At 36.7% G+C, this 26926-nt stretch overlaps 1 protein-coding gene across 3 annotated transcripts in view; it reads left to right on the top strand.

Annotated features, from left to right (window-relative positions):
- The window catches only part of LOC148840021 (protein-tyrosine kinase 2-beta-like), an 81673-nt gene that overhangs the window by 48905 nt on the left and 5842 nt on the right, over positions 1 to 26926 (top strand). For 2 of the 3 annotated variants that reach the window (XM_088906156.1, XM_088906147.1), the window contains exons 16-27: positions 133 to 214; positions 639 to 739; positions 5861 to 5976; positions 8269 to 8369; positions 9431 to 9520; positions 18014 to 18218; positions 18734 to 18845; positions 19516 to 19575; positions 21145 to 21267; positions 24179 to 24328; positions 24571 to 24606; positions 25008 to 25032. In XM_088906156.1, coding sequence (XP_088762282.1) covers positions 133 to 214; positions 639 to 739; positions 5861 to 5976; positions 8269 to 8369; positions 9431 to 9520; positions 18014 to 18218; positions 18734 to 18845; positions 19516 to 19575; positions 21145 to 21267; positions 24179 to 24328; positions 24571 to 24606; positions 25008 to 25032 — 1201 coding nt within the window. The remainder of the gene's footprint in view (positions 1 to 132; positions 215 to 638; positions 740 to 5860; positions 5977 to 8268; positions 8370 to 9430; positions 9521 to 18013; positions 18219 to 18733; positions 18846 to 19515; positions 19576 to 21144; positions 21268 to 24178; positions 24329 to 24570; positions 24607 to 25007; positions 25033 to 26926) is intronic. The other variant, XM_088906165.1, reaches the window with a different exon arrangement.

Here is a 26926-nt window from a genome sequence, read left to right as displayed (position 1 = left end):
TCATTGTCTGTCCAGTTAGGCTCCATTACTGCAACCCTGTTATTAAAATTAGGCGGATGGACTAATGGTCTTTTGTGTTAATTTTATTTAGCAGGGCATATTTTTTACATGAGTAAACCTCTTTTTTTTCAGAAGGGAGAGAGGATAAGTGTTGCTGTGAAAACCTGCAAGGACTGTTCTCCTGATGTGAAGGAGAAATTTATGAGTGAAGCTGGTAAGTAGGCCAGGGTCCTAACTTGCCTGTCACAAAATAAGCAAAGTTTATTAGTCTTGGTTTACCTGATTCGAACTGATGTTTTACAGTATTTTTCAGGTTTTCTATTTTAACGTTTCCTCACTTTGATCATGTTAGAATCTTTGAATTCAATATTTTGACTCAAATGTTTAAATTTCATCGGTGTGTGACATTCATTAGTCAAAAAGTGAGTCATTTACGGGGATCTTCTGTTCTTTAGCAAGGTATGATCATTAGGACTTCAAATTAAAATTTTAAAGTATTTTTATTTTCACTTGTTGTGTTGTTTATGCCCATTGCAACTCAGTTTTTATTTTGTGAGAGTGTGTTTAAGATTTCCATGCATTCAGCTGTTTGTTACAGTATTTGGAATCCATGACTTTCTGTATGATTGCTGTTTCAGTGATCATGAAAAAACTTGACCATCCACACATTGTGAGGCTGATAGGAATCATTGAGGAGGATCCTGTGTGGATCGTCATGGAACTCTACCAGTATGGAGAGGTTGGTGCTTATTCTGGTGTAGCATCATGTAAGACTTCTGTGGGTTTTTTGTGTTTTTTGGGTGCTGTGTGGCTCAGGACCTTGGAGTTATAGATGGTGCAGCAAACTGCAGATTTAACAGTAGCCATCAGACTTACATCAATTAGACTGTTGTTGGTCAATTGCAGAGTGGGAGAGTACAACAGGACCCATAGCATTACATGATTTTTATCATTATGTCGTAAACCAGTCTTATTGAGTGGTAAATTTGATGTTTGCTTAAGATTTCCTGGGGTGTTCAGATGTTTGAGTCTGGGGTTTTGTAATCTGCAGTTTTGTGCCAGAACGTTTTTTGGGAGGATTTGTTTTATGATGATGAAAAATGAATCCTGTTAAAGAAAGTTTGGATGTAAGGCTATTGTTTAGCACTGTTTGCTGCATTACTGTTTGACATATTAATTTCTGTTTAATGTGTGATCATAATCAACTTAAATTCTATTTATTAGAATAGAATAAATACTATAAATAAATACTTGAACAAAATAATAGAATCAATAATAGAATAGAGTAAATAGTGCTAATTTAACTTGTTCTATTTATTAGTACAGATAAGACATAGACAGTATTAAAGAAAAATATACAAATACCTTTTATTGTATATCTGCTTGTCTGCAGATAAGAAATTATTCTAGTTTCTATTAAATTTGTAACACTGCCTTTGTGCAAGTTTTGTACATTCTTCTTGTGCAAGGGCTCTCAAATTGCTTGGGGGTCGCTTATAGACAGCAGTTTTCAAGTCCTTCCACAGATTCTCAATGGGATTCATGCCTGATCATTCTCTTGCTGAAACACAATTTTTTTCTCACATTTATGTCTTTAGCAGACTGACATACAATTTTATATGTAAACCATTTTTTGTAGAAACCTAAAGTTCTTATATAGTGCTGAATGAATTATCATATGGTAACTGAGATGCATACATGTCATCAAAGGGAATGTAGAATATTTCATGTTTTGTGACAGGTTTTCTTCTAACAGAGCTTGAATTTCACAATTGTTAGCGCCTCAGATGGCAAATGCAATCTTGACTGTCATCTGTTACATAACTCAGAAAGATTAAATGCTATTTTTGTCTGAGAGTGGTTTTGTATGGACATTTGCTTCATTTGTTTGATGTGTTTTTTTGAAGCACTGTGTTATCTACTCTACCTTTCTGTACTGTAGGAAATTTGTTTCTTTGAAGCCGATCATAAAAATAAATAATAATAATATCTCATTTTGGGGTTGTGGTAGCAATGTGGCCACCAGTACAGTATACAGTACATACAATATGATTAAGATACAAGAAAGCACTAATGAGTTAATAAACATTTAATAATGTTTTAATTTTTGTGACAAACACACAGCTGTGGTAATTTACCAGGTGGCACGATAAATCAGACCTTCAGTGGCAAGTGACATTTTACAGAGTATTGCAGTGCGGTCCTGCATCATATTTTAAAATAAAATACCATGATGCATTGTTATGCTGTATGGGACTCTGTGGTATACAACGGTATACCGAATGACACCTTGTGCATTCTAGACGGCTGGATCTGTATGTATGTGTGTATGTGAGTTGAGAACTGGTTAACAGTCGGTTAGATAGATAATACTTTAACGTAATAGGCATAAACTCTATCTGGGCAGATGAGCGCAGGGGTGTGCCCCAGGGATCTGTTTTGGGCCTGTTTCTCTACCTGATTTATATTAACAATTTAGATTCTAGTTTATTTAAAGATTATGACATTATGACAAAGAAATACACTAAATTCGGTAATGATACAAAGGTGGAGATGGAGAGGCAAACACAGAAATATCAGCAAGGGAGTTACAAAGAGACGGGACAATTGGGCAAAATCATGGACTGAGCTGACACTTGGCAGATTAAATTCAACATTGATACAGTAAGTGCAAGGCGATTTACTAGTAACAGGAGCACATACCTAACTACGTACTGTACATCACATAGTTGCTTCTGAGCTGTAGGACGCTACACATGAAAGCTATCAGGGTGTTTATATTCAGATTGTTTTATTTACTTATCAAGACAAGGTGGGTAAGCAATCATAAAAAGCACACAGAATGCTTGGTTATATAACAAAAATATGGATTTTAAATCCAGGGAACTAAAGTTCTTTAATGCACTAGCAAGACCTGATTTGGAATACTATATTCAGCTTTGGTCACCAAACTACGGAAAAAAATGTATTGCCTTAGAAAGAGTCCAAAAAAGAGTAACAAAAAATTATTCCTGGTCTCAGAGGAATGTCGTACAGACTGGTTGAGGGAGACAAATTTCCTCAGACTTGAAAAGAGGAGAATAAGAGGAGATTTGATCTAAGCTTATAAAATCCTAAGATTGTATACTGTATATAGTATACCTGTAAGTTCAATTTATAGTTTCAAAATCAGGAGTGAAACAAGGGCATGGTGTCACCATTGGAAACTTAAAGGAGATTTGTTTAGGAAAAAGAGTAGAGTAGGAAAGACTTATTTACTCAAAGAGAAATAGGTATTCGGAAAAGGCTTCCCAGTCAAACTGAGGCCCAATCTTTAATGACCCATTAATGATCCCTTGGCATTTTTAATTATAACTTTTAATGGCCCACAGAGTCGGAACCTCTAATTAATACCTCATCTAAAGAATGCACATCCTACAGCGCAGCATCTCTCGTCACCTTTGCAGGGCATTGGATTAGACATTTACTGTAGATCCAGAGGAAAGAGTGCCATCTGCTGTTCTACCAACACTACTACTACCAAACTCTTTTAGACTTATCTAAGTGCCTAAATACTAAAACATTATGTCCTCAGCACCATTCCAAATAGTTATGGTGTACTTTCGCAGTAGATAACACTAGGTGAAGGCAATTTCAGTTTTAATTGTTATAAACCTGTTATGGTTTATAATATTGACTATGACTTGTGGTTACATGCAGATGTTTTATAAACCCTATTTTTGGTTTCTATAACTAACATTGTGGACAGATAAACCTAATTTTCCTTTGAAATGTATTGACTTTTGTGTCAAATTTAATGTGACTATAATGAAAACAATGTTTTCCCCATGTTGTCACAATGTTAATATACTGTAATAAGTATATTTCATATAATTATGATATGTATCACCTGAAAATAAAACATCTGAACCCCGACATTTGTACAATACTATATAGATGCACTTCATCTGAAATCCATCATAAAATGTCCATCTGCATACTGTACTATTCGTGGCATTTGTGGTTCTTTTTATATGTGGTATAGCATAATAGTGTAAACATGCACGCACTATATAGTGGTCAGTATATTTCATAAGCTAAGACAAGCTCTGGACTGAGAGCAGCAGTCCATTCTTCATGATGCCATTAGGTGATTTAACATAAACCCTGTTGTTGTCAAGAGCATGTTAATGCTACACAAAATATATTAGAGACTGTTGTATGTTGTTTATTTAAAAACTCTTTTGTCACACAAATCCCAAGTTTGCTTTTCTACCTGGTACTGTAATGGCTTCAAAATTTACAGCCAGCCAGTTTGGAGAATTACTCTCTGGATATGCTTTGCAAGAAAGCTGTTTAGCATTTATACTGTATTAGGTTTTGAAATCCTCATATTCTGACATTGACATTTGCTTCTTCAGTTGTTCTGAGCAGTATATTTCAATAATGCCTACAATTAGATGTGCAATGATACATCAGTGTGCATGCCTGAAGCTGGATTTAATATAATGTGTTCCAGATCGGTTCTATTGTACTGTAGACAGGGTTAGGTATTTAGATGGTATCTAAGACTTGTACTTCAGAATGTAAACTCTGGAAAATGAAAAGTGTAAGCAAATATCATAAGAAACCTGAATATGTATGACAGTGTTGAAAAGAGCATAGAAAGGTTACAAATGAGAGGAGACCATTATTTGGCCCATTTAGCTCATTTTGCTGCTAGTAACTTATTGATCCTAAGGTTTCATTCAGCCATTTTGTGAAATATCTCAGGGTATCAACTTCAGAAACATGGCTTATTTCCTACTCACACACCCATTTATGTAAAGGAATGCCTCCTGCTCTTGCTTTTAAATGCACTTCCACAAGATTTCAACTTGTTTCCTCTTGGGTTGACACTGTCAACATCATGCCTGCGTAGCTTGTCCCGTGTGTGAAAACTCAACACAATTACACTATCCCGTTTGTTAAAAAGTGCCTCCTGTTCGGTTTAAACGCACTTCCTCTTAGTTTACATTTATGACTTCCAGATTATGTTCCAGTGATTCTAAAAACGTTAAATTGAAAATGTCAATGTCTTTGTACAATTTTAACATTACTTTCAGTGCCATTATTAAAATTCTATACTTTCATCAAAATATCTTAAAGTCCTGTATTACTTTTTTGCTTTCATACATTGTCTAGAAAATTAAAGTGATGTAGCAGAATAAATACCAAAGTATCATAAGCAGTTTTTTTCAGGCTCAGTTGATGCCATCTTCTATTTAGATTTTGTATTTCTGTTACCTGTAAGTAAAACTAATCTTGAAATTTGTGAATACTGAATATGAAACTGTTTCTCCAGTCTTTCTTAATTCACCTATTTTGTTATCATCTGCAAACCTGAAAAGTTTATTATTTATGCCAGAACTTACAGTAGATCATTGATAAAGAGGAAGAACAGCAGTGGTCCTAATACAGGTCCCTGTGGCTCCCCATTAATTAAGTCAAGTCTATTTACACCCTTTTTCTGTACTCCGCTTTCTCTTAATTAATGCACACACAGTACATGCATTACTTTGAATGTCTGCTATATTAAAAATATATCAAAACTGTTTATGGTTTATTTGTTACTTAAAGTTAAAACCTATTTGAAGTCTGAAATATTATATTTGAAGTATTAACCAATACATTTTGGCAAAATGTCTCATTGACTATGACATTAAGTAAGTATGAGGAAGAATAGATCACTGTGTATGGAGAACCTCAGCTGCCTGAAGCATTGAGAAACTGAGCGTTATGTTAGCTGCTTATAAAACCTACTACTTCACCAATGTATACTATAATTAAGATAATGCAGTACATGAAATGCATACTTTGATTCTCTCTTTCTGTCTCTCAGCTTGGAAACTACCTTACAGACAACAAGCACAACCTGACAACCGCCACATTGATCCTCTACTCTTTACAAATCTGCAAAGCTCTGGCTTACCTGGAGGGAGTAAACATGGTGCACAGGTAGATGATGTGTAAAGACCACATACTGTATGATTTCATATAACCTAATTTTTTTTTTCTTCTTTGAACTTAACGTCTTGCAATAGGTAACACAATGGAAATGTGTGAATAATGTTTATAATTACTGTCTTTTTAAGTAAGTTAAATAATCTTAGAAATTTTTAAGGTTATGTGTCATTTCTAGAAGTGATTCTTGTAATGTGGTGTTCACTGTGGTATCTAACAAACATCTGTACAGTATGTCCAGAATCTTGTTTTTAACCTATAAGTAAAGTACTAAAGAAAAACATTAAAAAATGAAAAGGAGAAGATTAATAAAACATTTTTAATGTATTTAAGTGTGGTCCAATTCCTGAAATTTCTTTAACAAAAACTGTACAATACATACTGTACATTAACCATTATTTAAATATATATTGTATAAATTGCAAATTGTAAAGGGTTATAGCTTCAAAGATGGTATGTAGACTCACTTTATTAGAGGACAGGGTGTAATAATTTGCAGTATTTTCAATGTTAAAATGCAGGTAATCTGCTACGTATGTACAGTAATTGTACTGTAAGTGGATCTTGATGAGTAGGAGTCAGACCAGCTGTGAGGAAGAAGATGGAGAGAACATTTCTAATTTGATCACAGAAAGGAGAAACAGGTTTTACTCTCAGGAAACGGCTGTAGAGGATACTGGATCTTGTTTTGTTTTTGAAATCCTCACTTCCTCAATCCTTTCTCAAAGTAGAGGACGGCTGGACATTCGGTTTGACAAATGCTGTCTTGTACATTAATGTGAATGGAAGAGCATGTTCCAGAATATACATTAATATAAACACGTTCAGTTTCTTACACACGTGAAGATAACATTTCATTACATGTCCATTAAACTAGTTTTGTTAAAATTTAGGGAACGTCTACCACAAGGAAACCCAGACAATTAGTTTCTGCATTACTATTCCCTCATCAGAATGTTAGGCATTCATACAGTAAGTCTCTGTGCTCATGGCAATAGGCATTCAATCTGGACACAAAGTCGGATCTGTTTGGATCTATTTATAGAAGAACACAGGAACATAAAAATATTACAAATGAGAGGGGTCTGTAGGGCCATCTGATAGAAGTTAACTGATCCAAGTATCTCATCCAGCTGTTTCTTGATCAAAGTCAGGATATCAGCTTCAACAGCCTGGCTGGGTAGCTTGATCCATCCCACAAAGCTTTGGGGTAAGGGAATGCCTTGCTGGTCTTGGTTTTAAATTTGGCGGTGTCTTTTGAGTACTTGTGTCAGGTCCCCTCATAGTCTTCCCTGTTCGAGACAATGGTTGACTTCCTTCAGCCTGCCAGTGCAGGCATTCCCTCAAACCCTGGAATATATCTGGTTGCTGTTCTCTTCCAGAAAGCTATACTGTGTATTTTCTATAATGTGGTGACCAAAACTTTGCACAGTATTCTAAATGGCCATAACATTGTGTTATACAATCATAACATAACTTCCCTTGATTTAAATTATTTTCTTTTAACTATGTATCCTAACATTTGCTTTGCCTTTTTAATTGCTTCCACTCATTGTCTAAAAGATGTAAAGGATCTGTCAAGATAAGCACCTGTCAATTTCATACGTAGTTAAAAAGTTAACTTATACATAAACATAAACAGTTAACATGTATGTCTGCATATGTTAATAATGATGGAAGAAACAGTTATGATAGATTTTTATCACTAACATTCAGTTAATTTACTTTAGAAGTTAGTTAATATCACATTTGTGCCACATTTTGTACCTTATGGATTTACTCAGATGTTTTAAAAACACAATTTGCAAACCTGAATTAAAGTGTAACTGGTTACCTGATCCACTGGTAATTCTGTCAGACCTGGGCATGGCTATTGTACAGTATGTCTGAGAAACCCCCAGGAGTCCTATTTGAAAATCCTCCCTGTAGTAGACTGATGCCTCAAAAATTATTTTCATATTGGTCTTTTTAGATACTTTTCTTTACGATTTTAAACAGTTCTGTGGGTTCCTTTTCTGCTTGTTGCTTTTTATGTTCGTATACAGTTATACTGAACCCCAACTGACTGATATTGTATACATTGTATTATTGCTAATGTTTAATTTTACTAATGGATTTTACATGCATTTCCTTCTTTTCTGAAAAGCCCCATTGTAAAATCTATCTGGATCTAGTGCTTAAGACTTTTTTTAGTGGACATCTGTAATCACAGACTCCAATAAATGGCTTAAAGACCTCAAATAAACTGCACAGAAATAATCGTTTCCCTTTCTGTCTTTTATGAAGGGACATTGCTGTGAGGAATGTGCTCGTAGCTGCTCCCGAGTGTGTGAAGCTGGGAGATTTTGGCTTGTCCCGATACATTGAGGACGAGGAGTATTATAAAGGTTAGTCTGTTTGAGGTCAAATAAGTTGAGTACAGGAACAGGCAACAAAATGGGTCGTTTCTCATTTGTAAACAGTAAAAGTTTGATGATATTGTAAATGCTTTCCAGTTAATATGTCTTGTATAAAGTAACTCAAGACTTAAATTAAAAAATAAGCAGGTAAAAGTAGATATCCATAACTACTGCTGTTTTTATTATTGCCATTATTTCCCTATTTTTTTAAATAAATTTTTTTATTTTTATTTACATTTTATTTAAATAATAAGGAGGGAAGAATTTAAGAAAATCAGGTGAAAATAAGGTGAATGAACAACTGTCATTTGATACTTTCGGTGGATGGTTAGTAAACCTATAATTACAGTAAGTATAGAAAGTACAATTAAGCACAAATAAGTCCAAAAACAAAAGATTAATATATAATAATAAAGATGGTAAGTGTCCTTGGTACTGTACAAAAATAGAACAGTTGTGTTTAAAAAAAACATTAATGCTAAAAATGCATTTTTTTATCATAAATCTGCTAAATGTTAGGGATGATGCTGGAGAGTTGGATCCTCATATCAGATGCAGCATCAGGTCTTTTCCTACATTTAGTTTTCACTGCAATGTAATATAAACATCCACATATGTATGTGGTAGTAAAGGGAAGTGCCACTCAGGCTCAGACACGTAGGACTCATTGTTTTGTCACAAGTCACCTAGTAACTATGATATAATGAATGGGTTATAAATATTAATATACCTGGAATCTAAATGCTATTCAAGCATCTTAGTATTTTTGACATGCAATTTCATATTTTATATTTTAGAAGAAAATATAATGCTAGCATCGATTGTTTTCACAGAACCCCTATTTTCTCTGCAGGGAACACCAGTGTTCCACCGAACAGTTTGTGGAATGCTTGGCTAATTAGTTGTACAGTATGTAATCTTAATGGTGAGACCATAGTGCGACATAGCTGCTTTTCTGAAGTTACTGGCGAAGTAAGAAAATATTTGCTGCCATTGCTTACTTGCGAGAACTCCGTGATTTGTAAGTCTCTTGTTTGGTTCCTCTGCAGCCTCTGTAACCAGACTCCCAATCAAGTGGATGGCTCCAGAGTCCATCAACTTCAGACGTTTTACCTGTTCTAGTGATGTCTGGATGTTTGGTAAGTGCTGTTCTAAGGTGGCTTTCCCCTAAGTGTGTAGAACATGACAAAAGGCTTAGATAAGATCAAAGCCGAGTAAAATGAGCAACACACCAACAGGGGCTCAAGTTAAATTGGAACAAATTTAACTTGAATGAGTTTTAATTATAATTTAAGTGCCACAATGTTAATGGTATTTTCATAGATAGACTTCAGTCCGCACTCCATCTAGACAAATATATACTATGTCAATAAATAGGCATGATGCAGATTTCTATGTTCAGATACTGATACAGAGCACCAATTAAGGCTTGAACACATTTCAATTCTACTTTATTTATATTTTTATGCACCTGCGGCTTAGGGTGTCATAGCAAGTGATCTTTAATAGGTGAGCCCCAGAAAACAGACACAAATAGAGCTGTAAGGTAGAGAAGCTAGTGCTCTTGTATTTCTTGTGCACAGAAACACAAAAAACACATAACCAAACTATTCTTAGAGCGCTAAATAGTTTTTCTAACCCTCTCTATAATTATCAGGCAGCTATGATGCTTCAAAACAAACTTTTAAAATGAAACAGATTTTTGGGGAATGCAGTTCAGGCCTGAGCTGTCACCTTGCATGAAGGTTCCCATTCTCATAGTATAATTTTGTTTAGAGTACGACAGATTTTCTCTTTCTTCCTTAAAGAGATAAAAATTGTTGCAAAACAAAAAGGGTTATTTAGCTTAATCTAGCTCAATTGGGATTTCAGTAGCTAGGGTAATACCAGGATAATACAGGTAATATAGATGCACTTTCACATTGTGTCTCACTGATGTTTCTGTAAAAGTTCACTGTTTGAGTTTGTTAATGTGTTTGAAGACTATGAATCCTTGGATCAGGTCCCTTCATCTTCTCGGGTTCAACAGTAAAAAGGTTCAGTTCTTTCAGGTTGTCAGTGTAGGACATTGTCTTATGTCCTGGAGTTTATATGGTGTCTCTTCTTTAAACCGACTCTATAGTAGCAAATAAAGCCTTTTTGTAGGTTGAGGTCTTGCTAATGCAATGTACAGTTATACAAAACATTTTGATGCTTTTAAGTATACATCCTGTTATTGTGTATCATTTTTATTGCTTCCCCGTGGTGCATAGAATATGGATTTGATGTGTCTTCTGTACATAAACACCACCTAGATCTCTGTTCCAAGTAGCCTCCTCAAAATCAGTGTTTCCAATTTTACATTTATAGCTGATCTGTGCTACCTGTATAACTGCCTGTCCTGGTCTGAAGCAAATAGCATCAACTAAGTGTTTGCACAGTCCTGTATTTTGTCTCTGTTGTTTTGGATTTCTTTTGCAACTTCTACAGTGTTTTCTAGTTGTACTAGTTTGGCACTATCTGTGAACTTGACTAATTTTCTGACTTTGCTAGAATATAGATCATTAATATACGTTAAGAAGAAAAGTGGTCCTAATACAGATTCCTGTGATAATACTTGAATTTATGCAATTTGAGATTCATTGATGTTAATTAAAGTGTCTTACATAAATTCCTTTTTATCTGTTTTTAAATAAAGCTAAACTAATAGGATATTGTTTGTAATTCTAAACAGTAATAAACTGTATTTATGAGGCAATCCCAGTAAAAAACAATTTAGATGAGATTTACAGTACCTGAGGTCGTCCTCTAAGAGCAGCCAAGAATGTTGATATAAAATGTTTACTCATTTTAAAAATTGGTGCGCAGAACTTTTGGACAAAACTGGACAAGTCTTAGAAGACAATTTTACAGGAATAATAGAAATAGCTTTTCTACATTGTTATCAGTGTTTAGAAAGAATTACTAGGGCGTGTTGTTTAGACAAAGACACAGAAAACTTTGAAATCCAGGCTTGATGCTGTAATAGGATTACTGAATATTCAGAAAAATGATGAGCACAAGTGGGCTGAATTGCTTGTTCTTGTCATTAGCTTTTCTTATATTCCTACGCATTTCAGTACAGGTTATTGAAATGCTGGCATTAGCTTTAAATTGTGGCCTTGTTTTCCATTATTCAAGTTAAGCCTGTCCTGTGTCATGCATTATTGTTTAGTATCACTGGCTCATTGATGTTGATACACAAGAAAAAACGTCTGCAGCCTTTCTTGTCCTTATCATGACCTCTTTCAGTGAACTTTTCCGTGGCTGTTTTCTTTTCTGTGTTTTCTTTTTGGGGGGCTTCTAGAAAAATTCTGTGGATATTTGAAGTGTTTTAAAAGATTTAAAGTCTATTTATATACAAGTTCTTCTTCTTATCAGCAAGCGTGATTGATAATAATAAAAACAGTTGAAATAAAACAGCTATTGGACAGCTTCCTGTGGTGAGCGACGCACTTCTGCTTGATGAAGATGACATGTCACTTCGGAGCTTGCCTGTAAATTATACAGTCTGAAGCTTCATCTGAGTGAAATTATAATTTCATAGACACTGTGTACAAGTAATACATTGTTAATTGAATTGACTGCTGATAGCATTGGTAGCATTTTGAAAAAATAATCTTATCGCTAAATTCATAGAAAGTGCTTTGCACTTTGTGTACTGTAAATCTGAGTTTTCTTGCCTACGGTGAGAGAAATGTCATATTATTTCATCTTCTGCTCAACACATACCTGTCAGCCTGTTTTGATAGATTTTCTCTCTGTAAGCTTTACTGTAGTTCTTCTTCTAGCCTTTCTTGGAATAGCTTGTATGACTGCTGCTTCTAGTAATAAATGCACCCTTTACACTTAGAGAAGCTCGAGGGATCTATTTGCATTTTAATGACTCAGGGGCTGGTTGTATTGCTGAGACGAATCTGTAACTTTTGATGCCTGAACAGCTAGTTTTAGTTCTGGACAGAATATCACAATAACATGTTTACATGGCTTACACTTCTCTATATTAAGGAGTAATGAAACCAGCAGATGTGCAAACATGTCTATCAAGTGTAACCATTAGATGTTGCTCCACTGGCACTGCACATGCCTGATTCAAAATCCTAGTTCAGGGGTCAGCAACCTTCCAGAAGGGCTGTGTCAAGAGTTAACTCAAACACTTGGTTTTGCATGCCATTTTGTAACACTAATAATAAACCCTATTTACATTTTCATTAATAACACATATATTAAAATAAAATAATATCTAAAATGTAATTAATATGCATGTCTTACCATTTAGTGTGATCTTTTCTGAAAAATCCATGTTGCAGGTTTTAATCTGAAAAGAGAACATCGGGCCAAAACATTGGAAATCCTGAAATCTGATAGAAAATTCCTATGCCAGTTCTTGCTTGTACACCCCGAACTCTGCAAAAGGGATTGTGCAATTATTTGAAAGTTCATAAAGATGCTGGAATGCCTTCCACGTTTCAAGAAGCCCCATAACAGTTTGATCTGCACCCTGCAAATGGAGGTTGAGTTCAATCATCTGCACGGTGATGCCGGCTAGAAGCATTTGTTTTACAACCCATTTTTCATCATGCAGTTCAAGGTACAGCACAGAGGACAAACAGCACAGTCTTTATGTTAAACACATTTATTCTACAATCCATTGTGCAAAATGGCACAGCTTGTAAGCTATATTGCGAAAACAATAGGCTAGCCCTGCGAAACATAGTGCAGTAAATAAACCAAGTAAAGCAAACCAACTTCTTGCTACACTAAAGGGCATGGGTAGCATGTTGTAGAGAATTACAGAACAGCCAAGCATAGTTTTTATACTTTTTAAGCTTAGTTTCTTCATGGCTTATTAGACTTTTATTGCATGTGCCAGTTTCACTTCATCCTTTACATGCCAGTAATGGTATGCATGCCATAAATTGCCGACCCCTTTCCTAGTCCTTGCCTGCTGCTCCTTGCCCAATCTTCCTACATGCTCAGACACATATCTTCCCCTCTATCCCCTCTCTCTGTGTTCCTCCTCTCACTCTGTACTCCCTCCACTTTCCCCCTCTTCCAGAGCCCAGGCACTCTGTACCCTTGCTCCTCTGCGGTGCAAGGAGCTTTCCTCAGGAGTCAGGATTGCTTAATCCTGATCACTTTTCTGCCTCTCCTCAAGTGTAGATTGCAGATATTTTCTCTCAGTTGCATTCCTCAGAGCATCCTTGATTCTGAGGCTGGCATGCTCACTGCAGATGTGGAGAGCCTGTCTGTAAGCTGTCTTAGATTTGCTGTTTCATATTGCCTGGTGCAGTGCTTGGATTGGTTTTCCAGATTGTATTGGACTTGCTAGGAGTCCACTACCTGGTTGTTCATACATGCCCCTGCAGCTCACCAGGGCCCTAGTTTCTAGGGCTATGACTCCTCTCCCCTCCCCTCCAGGTGGGACACCAGTCTGATTACAAGGATTACCCCACCAAGAATGCTAGTCCCCTCTTATGCAGCTGGGCGGACTGGAGAAACCAGGACTAAAATATCTCACTCAAGGGTACAGAAGTAGTGTCTCCAGTGGGGTCTTGAACCCACAACCTGCTTGAGTCCATAAAACCCTTATTTGTCCCCATATGGTGTACAAGTATAAATAACATTTCTTTCTGTTTATAAGAAAGCTACAAAAGATGTTCTATGCCAGATTTTGCCTTGCAGAACATTGTCACAAGATCACCATTTACCTCTTTCACCTTGAGATTGTGTTTAGGGCTCACATATTGAACAATAAATCGATGGACACAAATATTTAAAGTTAATAAAATTGCAATGGATTATTAAAATGTTCAACGCAAAATTTATGAAATAATAAAATGTACAAAATGGCAGTGGGAATAGTTTCTAGAGTACCTAATTTATTTTTATTACTTATAAATCCAATTTCCTCCAATGACATGTTTATATGTCCTCTGGCAGCAGGGTGCCTATTGAAGAAGTCTGCCTCTGTCTTTTGTTTTCTCCTCTGAAATAGCACTCAGGCTTTTGCTGCTATGTTTTAAGTTAAGTAACTTTAGGATGACTTTATTACATTTTTAAATGTTTATTTTAAAATATTTATATAATGTTCTAACAGGGTATATGGTGTATCTATTCATCTTCAAGAACCACTTAGTTTACTACAGGGATGTGATGAGCTGGAGCACAACCTGACAGACATCTGTGTGGAGTTTCACATCTGCGTAGGTTTTTCTGCAGGTGCTCTGATTTCCTCCCTCCTCTCATGCTGGCTAGATTAATTAGTGTCCATTAATAGCCCCTGTGTATGACATGTTATGGACTGGGTTCACCTGTCTATATAGTTACTATAGTTACTATTACTACAAACAATAGTTGGGGCACACCAACTCTCAAAATGTGGGTCAAATTAAAACTTTCTACCTGTCAAAATGTTCTTGGTTGAGGGATAAGGCCCATATTCTATAGAACGTGTTATGGTACCACCATCCCACCACCTGGGAGCTCCTAACACACAGGCATCTACCTAAGCTACTCAGGGAAGACTTAAAGGAACAAGTAATAGGTTTATTCCGTGCTGAAAAGAGAAGAAAAAACACAACGTTTCGGCATTGGCCGAAACGTTGTGTTTTCTTTCTTCTCTTTTCAGCATGGAATAAACCTATTACTTGTTCCTTTGCAGTCTACGCATGCTGACGCAGCTACCCACCTGAAGTACTCAGGGAAGACTTATACTACCTAGACCTCGTTTACCAATCCAGCACTTCTTCATCACCACACCCCCCTTCCCCAGCTCTCTTTTTCATCCCTGCTCAGTATTAGGTTTTCATCAGAGAGCTCCACTTCCTGTTTGCCACGAGTCAGTCTGCATCCCCCCTTTTGTCCTATGGACTTTAGCCTTGTTTTACGACCACGACTTTTTTGTATTCTCCCTCAGTTCCCTTTGCTTTAGGACCTTCTGGTTTTTTGATGTAGTGTTTTTGGACTTGGATTTGACCTTGGATTTCCCTGTTTGATCCTGTTGGCAGTCTTTGAGTTCCCTGGATCCGCAAAGGGTCCATCCCTAACTATAATGTAACAGAATGTTTTATAGTACATATTTTCTGTAAAAAATAATGTATGCGGAAACTAACATTTTAAATAAAAATAGTTTAAAACTTGAACTACACAATTTGCCATTTACTGCCATTGAAAGATCTAAATTTCTCCTCAGTTGTTTTGAAGAAATATTAACAATAGTAACTTTCTTATTAATTTCCTTAAACTCATTAAAAATCATTCAGTATTTATTTAGAAATTGTATAAGGAAGATTATTTATAAATAAAATACCAGCACTAAGAAACATATTAGATAGTTCTAGAATGCTGTCTGAAGATGAATAATATAGTGACTGGTATTTTGTTTCTGCAAGAGAGCCCATTCTGTACATTCCATTCTTTTTAAAAAGTAGATTAGTATAGTAATTTAAGCAGTTATCCCATGTACACAATGCTTTCAATTCTCAACATCCTTTAATTTGTTATACAACAAATGATGGATGATGGATTCTTTCTCAAGGTAGTATAATTTACCATAGCTGTAGACAGATATATACATATGCAGCGTCAAATGGAAGCAGTAACAAGAACAAAAACAAGAATAAAAGTGTCCTGTCTGTTCTTATGCATTTTCAATGCCTGACTTTTTGTTTGATTTCAGTAGTTCAGTCTGTTTTTGTTACATTCACTGTATCTGCTCTGTATTCAAAATGATCAATATCACTTTGGGCTGGTTTTTGAGGGGAAAAAGGACCACAGGACTAATAGCAGACAGAAGTAGAATTTAGTGTACTCCTGATTGTAAATTGGTCCTCAGTTTAATTACACCTTGTGGGGCCTAATTGAAGATACAACCAGTGAGAAATACAGTGCGATTACGTAGATCCATGCATGCCCATATTGTTTTGCCTATAGTTACATGGAGCTTCACTGATTTTGAGGTTGATGTTTTGTCAATGTAAATGGTTTTATAATGGTGTAGTATGACCCTGTCCAATATTGTATTTTGCACATTGTGTAAAATAGATTGAATACATCTTCCTATGTTTACATATTCTGCAGACTTGACTGAATTCTATGCTTTTTTGCCAACAAATCTGCAGGCTTGTGTATTATAACCACTCCCTAGGGTTCATAAAGGTCCCATTCGGCAATTCTTTATGAAATCCAAGCTTCAGATAAATCAGAAATGATCCTTTCTTGGCCATTCCATAAGCACATACTGTACTATATAGAGAATGACCATTCATGATAGTTATAAATAGTATTGTGTTTAATGGAGAAAACATTTGAAGCCCTGTAATTAGAATAACGTCATACCATATACATTTAACATTTATACAATCAGTAATAATCAGCAAAACTTGAGAAAGAGAGAATTGGGAGAGATTATATAAAATGGATTATATAAAATGGAGATTATATAAAATGATCCTGACCGCAGTACTCTTTCTCCGTGTTATTCATCCTCAGAAAGAATGCACCACACTGCTAGTCCTTTACATATCTAGTATAAAGTTTCCTTAACTGGACATTGTTATTATGACTCCTATGGGAGGTTTTATGTACATACAGTCCAAATTGTCATCTGTCGAGTCTTATTGTAGCAGCAACCCTGTTTACGGTAAACAGTTGATGTTGTTGCTGTGCAGAAGCAGTCACTAAGGTCGTCCCCATTTAGAGATCTTGGGCGGATGAAACTTAAATGCCCTACTGTGTGTAGCAAATTTACAATGCAACAATTGTACCATTACAATTTAGCATTCCTAGAGCACATTCCCACTCTTTCATTGAGCTATGGGGGATTACTACAACTAACTAACCTTTGTAACTGCTTGTTCACACACCTTGCATATGAAAAGTCATAATCATACCTTGCCAAATGTATTGTCTTTTGTCATTTAACACCGAAGAGGACATGAGCTCTAAAGTTTTCTATAGACTTGTCGCAGTGTCTCAGTATCATGATTGAAGAGGTTTCCATTTTGTAATAATTAGGGCTAGTGATTCTGTATATTATTTACACACATACGTAGGTATCTATTCCTATTCATATTCCTATTTATCTATTCCTATATCCCGCTACAGTTTAACAGCTATACAGGTTGATTTGCATATATTTTGTGCACTGAGTGATTTGAAAACTGTTTGTGAAAATGCCAAGGGGAGTAGGGGTGTAACTCCTGGCCAAATCTCCCCCTGGTCTTTACCAGTCATGGCCTGCTAATAACCCCCATCTCTGAATTGGCTTCATCACTCTATTCTCCTCCCCACTGATAGCTGATGTGTGTTGAGTATACTGGCGCATTTTGGCTGCCGTTGCATCATCCAGGTGGATGCTGCACATTGGTGGTGGTGGAGGGGAGTCCCCATTACCTGTAAAGCCCTTTGAATGTAGTGTCCAGAAAAGCACTGTATAAGTGTAAGGAATTATTGTTAAAAACACTTCTAATAGGCTGTTCTACAGTTTTCAAGACAGTCCTTTGTTTCCGTATTATTTCCAGTTTTCCAGTAGGGTTTTGAGTACTGACGTGTGTGCGCTGTTCGAGGAGGTGTCCTGGGGATGACTGTCGTGTGTTCTCTGTGTGCTACAGCGGTGTGCATGTGGGAGATAATGAGCATGGGCCAGCAGCCCTTCTTCTGGCTGGAGAACAAAGATGTGATCAACCAGCTGGAGCAAGGAGTTCGACTGCCCAAACCGGATATCTGCCCTCCCACCCTATACACCCTGATGACGCGCTGCTGGACATACGACCCCCAGGAAAGGCCGAAATTTACAGAGCTGGTCTGCAAGCTCAGGTACCCTCCCGCCAAGCTACTTGACTGCATTCTCTCCAAGAGCGGAAACATGTTGATTGTTCCCATGAAAGAAGTCAAGACATGACATTTTGACCTGTTAGCTCTTTGTCAGATCTTTTATTCTGTAAAATTGCAGACCGGTGCAATAATATTGTTTTTTACATAACTGGATAGACACCCAAATATGGAGGAATTCCCACTTTGTTTTGTGCTAAAAAATCTAGAAGAATATGGACAGGTTAATAGTTCTTGAAGCTGTCTTTTGCCGTATGCACATTTTTAATAACTATATTTATATGTAGAGTCATACGTCTATATTCAATATACAGTACTGTAGATTATATACTGTATATATTATTTGTAATGGGGTTTTTCCATTTATAATTTCTTTTTTTTATTTTTCTTTTGTTTCACTACAATTCTAAAAACAAGGTATCCAGAAAACATATGCCATTTGGTCACATAAAGTGCACTACAGAACTTTTATTGTGTGTGCTGTGTCTGCATCTCTCTAGTGACATGTTCAAGATGGAGAAGGAACAGGAGACACTACAGCAGTCAAAGAATCGATCCCGTGCTACAAAATTCTTTGATCCTATTATCACTGTCAGTGAGCCTCCACCAAAGGTAGTACCATCTCATTGAACCCTTCCTAGTGTGTTGTGGTTGCTCCTGGTTTCTGTAAGGCAAAGATCCCGCCTAACTCACAGACCTTCTTCTTTTTCAAACTTCACTCCACTCTATGATCAGGTCAATTTAATGTGCTATAGGTCCCCTAACCAAACGCCATACTCTGGGTGACCGTGCTTCTCTATCTCTACTCCTCACTTGTGGAACAGACTCCCTGATCATCTCAGACAAGCAGTTTCAACTGAGCCCTTTAAAAGAGATCTTTAAACCTTTCTCTACCAGGCCTATCAACAAGCCTATCAACTTCTAGTACTATAAACTAGTTTCCTGTCTTTTTCCTTCTTATTGTTAAATTCCTTGAGCTTCTTTTTTAGCCTTTTATTTTATGTGAGATTCATTGTAATGAAATATGCTATATAAATTAAATGTATTATTAATAGTTGGTTACCTCTGTTGGCATACTGTATGTGTGGGCTAATGATAGTTTGGATGTGGATTTGGATTGTGGGTCCACTCGTTTGGCATGTTTCTAGAAGAATCACAGCAGGTCTTTTCCTAGAACAGTGTGTGGGTTTTTTGGTTTGAGTCTCACCTGGGAGTCATTGACACTTAACTAAGAGAAATGCATTACAGTATAAACAGCTTGTAACTTTCTCTCTTTTTGCAGCCATCAAGAATGAAATCCTCTCGTTTTGGAAGTACCCTCAATGTTGGTTTACAAATTCAGGTACTGTATGTTTTCTGTCCTCTGTCGTGTCCTCTTACTGTTTGCATTGCCAGGAAAAAAACAACTCTGTTTCTGTTTCAAACCTGAATGCCCAGCTTGTCTAACGTTTGTTTGATAGTCTCTGGGTCTCAACCAGGCCTAAGCAATGAAACTGATATGAACAATAAACATTACTGATGAAGGAGAACAGTTGTAGTCATTTCAGATGTTAAGGTAAATGTTAATGGCAATTGACTAGTTTTTAACCTAATACGACAACCCCAAATTTAATGTGAGTGGCCTAATACTTCTTATTAATAGAAGTAGGAAAGAAAGCAAGGAGCTTGAAAAAGTTCTGGACTTGAGAGATATTGCTACTGTATGTTTGCTATTTTGCTTTGTAAAAAAGTGAACAGGGAAACAAAACCTCCCAAAACTTACTGTGAATAGGCTCTTTTAGGGGGTTGTGGATCTCTTCTGTACATCCTGTGTGAACGTCCTCAGCATAACTTGAGCAGAATATTTCAGTAATTTTGAAAAGGATTTTAATAATGGCACTGGGATTGTTTTTATTATTTTTATTTGCTTGTTTTATTTTTAAAAACTTATCTGTGTTTGTGGGCAGTGGAGATATAATAGTATACAACTAAAAAAAATTAAAACTAAGAGTTTCTGCAATTTCCCTCACAAGATCAATAAAGTATCTATCTAAACTAAGAGTGGCTTGGCACAAATGCTACACAGTTCTACACAGTGTGTTGTTAATTTTATAACAGTACTTTTGTGAAATCGATAGAATAACTTAATCAAAGGTTTTTTTAGGAATGTCTACAACATCAGGGGCATTGATTTATAAAATCAATATGCTGGATGTCCATGCTTATGGTATTAGTATTTTAGGGTTTAAACTAGTGGCCTAAAACTAGTATAGCATATTATTTTTAAGTTACTGTTCCGATCAATTTCAGTGGGGTTTCTGATAAAAATTTAAATTAAAATGTACACATGAATTCTGTACGGCCTTTGGCAATATTAATTGGAGTTATTCTTTTGAAGTATGAGTATTTTCTGATCATATTTTGGTAAGTAACAGTATTGAGTATTGAAGGCTTAGGCAACCTCTTATTGTAAGGGAGAATCTCTGAATGATAAACACGAAATGTCAACATATGCAAATTCTTTGCATGTTGTAGAGCATAGAATATAATCCAGTGGCTTAAATATATTGTATAGTTCATGAAATTGACAATAAGCAAGACACAACATTTAATGATTTTTTTAGATTCCCAGTCTACTTATTTACTCGTATATTGTAAGGAAGAGGATGCGCTATTGCAAGTCTTACTCTCAGTGCTAGATGAAATGGCAGTGCTGTGGGAAGTCCACATTCCTCTTTTATATAGCTGTTTTGAGTATAGCCCTTTCTTGGTTGAGCGAAAAGCCCATGAAGATAAACGAAATCCTGTGTTTCTTCTATGGCTTTCAGTGTGTCGGCGTGCCCGTGCTTTCGCGTTGCGTTCATGCTGACCGCCTCTGTGTGTGTTCTGTCCCATTTGCCTTCTGCCCCAACTTTTGCCACCTGCTTCCCAGCTGCCAGAGTCTCTGTGCGCCAGCTCGCCTGCCATTGCTAGCCCTCCTGACTACCAGTCACCCGTCGACTCCAACAACAGGCTGCTCCTGCCGCGCCAGGTCCCCAGACGCCGGAGTATGGGGGTAAGAGTGGCTCACTGGCGCTGCCTGTCGTGAGGAGATGGGCGCGCGGGCAAGGGCAAAGGGACAGTCTCCCCCTCTTGAAGAGAGGTGGCGAGAACCCCATCGAAAGGATGTATCTGCCACCAAGGAAGGATGGTCTGCCGGCCTGCTTGCATGCCTGTCTGTGTGATGATTTTACTATCCCTCCATTTGTCCATCTATCTTGAAGTTAGGTTGAATTTCTCCTGTTGTCTATTTACTTATCATTTTCTCATTACCTGTAAATTACAGTGCAGTGCCATTATAATACAGTTCTTGGGGTCCAGGATGAGTATTAGCATTATCTACAGTATGTTCCACTTTATAATATTTACTTTCATTTTTTTCCTGAAATAATTTGAAATTTGTACAAATTCAGAGTAAAAGGTAGCTCGGGAGACATGACAAATAAAATTTAAATATACATGAATAGACAGATTTTATTAAGTTAGAGCTTAATTTGTACAGCTCTGCGTTCATTTATTTGAATTGTCTCTTTATTATAAACGTGAACTCTTGTTAACACATAATCCACAGACATTTCTGTACCATTTTTAGTAACATTTAGTAACTGTTTTTACAATTGGGGAAAAAATATGAAAATTATATACTTTATCTTGTTTTCAACATACAGTAATTACATTACATTATGGAATAATGGAAATAATAATAGAAAATAATGGAAAAACAACAATAATGCAAAGTAAGGTTTTCATTTAATTTCTGTTCTTTAGGCCCTTTTCATTTATGTTTTTACAATGCATTACATACCATAATTAAACTCTGAACATTAAAAAAAACTAATTTAAAAAATTGCCAGCCAGCACTGCCACCTGCTAATAGATTTCTTGGTCTGATAAAAGCTTGGGGAGTTTTTCAGTCTAAAGAGATAAAAGTCAGTTAATTAGCTCTTTATTGTTTTGTTTATCCTAAAATGTCAGCATCGATTTACTCACAGTGATATCTTTGAAAAATAAAGAGGGGTGGGGTACACCGTACCGTACATTCTCTGAAAATCTTTACTTTTACAAGTCGTGATGCAATGTGATTATTAGTTTAAAAATATAAATAAAGTATTGCTCATCACTCTCATGTTTTGGACAGTTTTACTGTAGCATTGTACAGGTATATGCAGGAAATTAAGAAACCTAAAAATTAAAAAGGACCAATGCTGTTCATATCCTTCATTGTAACAAGTATTTAGGTGCAGCAAAGCCTGGCAAATTGTCTCCCTCAAACAAGTCTACAGTACGTTTTGCCTTGGCACATTGTTAGAGAGGGTTTAGTATAGTTACACGACAATGACTGTTATGTGTGAATGGTGTAACTAGGTAAAAATGAGCTGAAGTGAAATACTGGAGCCTTTGGGATAAATCACTCTTTCTTTTGTCTGAAGTCTTGAGGACATAGCAATACATTTCCATAAACATACATTCAATTTAACTTGAACTAATAGTCAAAATTACGGAAGCGCATTGCCGCCACCAAGGGGAAAAAAATATTCGCCCCCTTATCTCGTAATTACGAGATAGCAATGCCTACGTCTGTATATGTACTGTACAACCTGTTATGTTGTGCACTGAACACATATAGTAGCTATCGTGAACTTGGCTGGCACTTTCGGTTTAATGATTGTGTCAATGCCCAGCTCTGCAGAATTTGTACAGATTTACTTTCGACTGGGGTTTAGTCGTAATGAAATCTTGCAATTTGTAGCAAATATGATCAGAATCATTACAAGCATGAGGACCAGTTTTGTGGGATTTAGAGATCAAAGCAATGATTGTTCCGTTATGAACAGTTTTATGTGCAGTCACTTGCGCAGCTTAAAACTGTAAGTCCGCACATAGAGATATAGGTATTAAAGGAATAAGTTAAAGGTTAATTCCTTGCTGAAAAGAGAAGAAAAGGAACACAACGTTTTGGCTGTGAGGTCCTTTGCAGCTTATGCATACTGATGTAGCTACCTACTTGACAATTGTGCTATCTCGTGATCACATGAAATACACAAGAATTACTTATCTTGTAATTATGAGATAACTTTCTTAAAGTTTGCTTTGAAAAAAAAAGAAATATCTACATGATGTTTAAACATCCAATCAGTGTGTATGACTATGCAGACAATTCAAGATCTGGCTTTTCTTTTCAAATGTTTACAATATTTAAAATATTTTGGGACACTGCAGAGTTTTTCACTGTTGCCCCTAAAATCGTTAAGAGATATGTTCCAAACTAATTTCCATTTTATAGGTTGTGTTTTAGTTATCAGTTCTATTTTTCATTTTTCACTAGCATAGAAAGAACCAGCCACAAAGGAGGGGAAACATTAATAAAGAATCTAGCCCAGTAGTAGTCAACATTGGCTTTTCCATTCCATGCCATTAAATGCCTCTGAACGTTGGTTCAAAGTGAAATAGTTTCTGAATTGCTTCAACAACCCAGGTGCTGAAGATAATTTTCTGTAATTAAGGATTACCTGGAGAAAGTCTTTCCAGTGGAATGTAAATGTCAGGCTTGATTACCTCTGAACTAGATTGTCATGCAATAAATATATTAAAATAAAAAATGCATGTGACAGACTATTCATTAGGGGAGGAGTGGTGGCTCTGTGGCTAAGGATTTGCACCTGTGGCTGGAAGGTTGCCGGTTCAAATCCTGCAGCCGGCAGAGGAATCCTACTCCGTTGGGCTCCTGAGCAAGGCCCTTAACCCCAGCTGCTCCAGGGGCGCCGTATAAATGGCTGACCCTGCGCTCTGACTCCAAGCTTCTCACTGTCTGTGTCTGTGTGCCTCATGGAGAGCAAGCTGGGGTCTGTGAAGACAAATTCCTATTGCACGAAATTGTATATGGCCAATAAAGCGATCTTTAAGTTATCCCCATGTCTGTTGGAAAGGAGGGTGACTTCATCGTGGAACCTGTCAGCAAGGAGGATGCTCAGCGGCTGTGGGAAATTGAAAAGGCTCGCATGCAGGAGACCCTGAAGAGACAGAAGCAGGAGATGATAGAAGACAACAAATGGCTGGAGAAGGAAGAGAAAATGCTAGTAAGACACAGAGCTTGTCTGATCACCTCTCAGGACATTTTGGAATAGTTTGTCATTCATTCTGCAATTACTGAATATTCTTCAAAATGTAGGTTGTATGGGTGGTAGGTTGCTGTTGTACAATATATTTTATCAAAGTACAGTTTGGAAATCATAGAATGCTAAAATTGTTTTCTAATTTTGTGATATTGATTTTTCATTAGTATCCTCATTCTTCTGTTTTTTTTGTTTTTTTTCTGCAGGATCCTATGATACAAGAAGGCAGTAAAACATCAGAGGTTTGTTCTCTGTCTACTACAACAGAAATAATGAATCCAATATACTTCGAAAACCTAATTGTTTGAGACTGGTAAAAGTCTACAGTTTTGGTAGTCTTTCCACATACTTTAGTTCATAGATGTACTGTATATAGTGCATAGACCATACAGTACTGAAATGATTATTTTAAAGATTCATGTCTTTAGCTTATGCCATTTGCTATATGTTGTTCAAAAAAGTAATGCATATATAAATATTGCTTATAATACTTGCATATAATGGAGCTGGTCTTGGAAGATTTCAATTTCTTGTGTGTTTAGGACATTTCATATCCAAATTAAATCTGAAACTTGGTAATCTTTTCAGTTTAATTGAAGCAAAACTAAATTAGGTGATTTAAGCTATTTCCTTTACATTAAAGGTGCCTGAAAAGGAATCTGGATATGGTGAGTACTGCTTGGCAGAATTTCAGTGTAAAATAAAATAAAAACCCTTTTAGAACACCCTGGGACAATAATGTTATTCAGATTGTATCTTACAAGATTCATTCTTGTTGAACAGAAACTATTAAAATTGTTGCAGTAACATCTGCATCCAAACCGTAAAGCAATTAGAGAAGATTAAAGCTGTTTTGTTAATTTGTCTTATTTAAACTCCGTTAGGTCATGGGTATTCATTCAAACATGAATCAGGAGAATTTTCATACGCAACATTTGGCCTTTTACATCTCCTTAGCCATTGCTAAAGAGGAATAGAGGAATTAGAATGTAAAAAAAGTAGGAAATAATGGGGTTCCTTCTCTAAGACTAGAGAGAATTTAGGGAGAGGTTTCTTGAATGGTTTTAGGTTACCAGCTAAGACGGCCTGCTTTGAAAGTTTGACCATTGGTCTTTAAAAAGATCACAGATTAATCACACTGAGCATGGAAGAAGAAACATTTGTGTATAATATTCACAGTCACTACTCGCTGGTATGAGCATTGCTGTGAACCATGACTGGTGCTTAGTCGTTTAGTGTCTCTGCTGTACTGTTGTCTCATCCTAGAGTAACAGTCAAAAGTCATTGGCTCACAGTTCCCAGAGTCTGGAGGTTCTGAAATCTATTCTTATGGTTTGGCCCTCAGGGGCCCAAGGCTTAAACATGCAGTGATGTTTTTTTGTATCATTGAAAAGACTGCAGAGTAAGTAAGAGTAAGTGTAAGTACGGAGAATATACCTAGTGTATATTGTATATATTTGACATAATCCTTGTAAGGTATTTAAGGAAGAATGTTAGCGCTATATACAGCATACAGTGGTTTTATTAGATTTTCCATTAAAAAGCATTCTCTTAGCTGTAAAATACATACATTGCCTATAGAATGTCTACACCCCCCTTGGAATTTTTCACATTTTATTGTGTTACTGTTATTGTATTTAACTGAGAATTTTTGCCACTCATCAACACAAACTACTTTATAATGTCAAAGTAAAAACTAAAATCCAGACATTTTACTTAATTAATTAAAAATAAAAACCAGAAAATTATTGAATAATAAGTATTCACCCCCTTGCTTTGACGCACCTAAATTACCTCTGACGTAACCAACTCTCTTCTCCAAGTCACATAATTACTTGACTGGAGTCCACCTGTGTGCAGTTGAGGTGTTTCACATGATTTCAGAATAAATACATCTGTGTCTGGGAGCTTCCCCACTTAGTGCATTTCCAAGGAAACACTACACCACCAAGACCAAGGGACATTCCCACAGGTCAGAGACAAGGTTCTTGAAAAATACCGGTCAGGGCAAGGATACAAGAACATTTCCAAGGCATTGAATATACCTCGAAGCACAAAGAAGTCCATCATTAAAAAGGTGAGAAAATATGGAACAACTGTGAATCTGACCAGAACTGGCCATCCTCCAAAACTGAGTTACAGTCCTTTTGTCACGATTGTAAACCCCTCCCCTTAAGGACGCTCCAGCCTTTCCTCGTTTATTCTCTATCTCCTGCACCTGCCTCTGGTTCCTGCCCCCGTCCTAAAAAAGCCAGACGTTCCTGTCAATCTGGGCTCAGCTTTGGAATATGGACGCCCGGAAGCCCACCTACCAGCGAGTCCAGGAGCAACTCGACGGCATAGGCTTCACAACGGTGTCCAGACCGTCTGGGTCCGGGGCTGGGAGCGCCTGGCCCCGTTACTCTCTTTTCTTCCCCCGACCCTTCGCCGGATCCTGCTCCGGCTTTTAACTCTTGTCTTGTCTGTCAGGATGGATCACCCGGCTATGGACTTTGGCTTGCTCTGGATATTCTCATGGACTCCCTTGGACTAGTTTGCCTTGGAACACTCCTCCCCAAACAC

The sequence above is a fragment of the Atractosteus spatula genome, chromosome 2, assembly GCF_055471065.1.
Source record: "Atractosteus spatula isolate fAtrSpa1 chromosome 2, fAtrSpa1.hap1, whole genome shotgun sequence".
NCBI classification, from domain to species: domain Eukaryota; kingdom Metazoa; phylum Chordata; class Actinopteri; order Semionotiformes; family Lepisosteidae; genus Atractosteus; species Atractosteus spatula.
The sequence above is the reverse complement of the archived record's forward strand: the minus strand, read 5'-3'. Positions and strand labels throughout refer to the sequence as shown.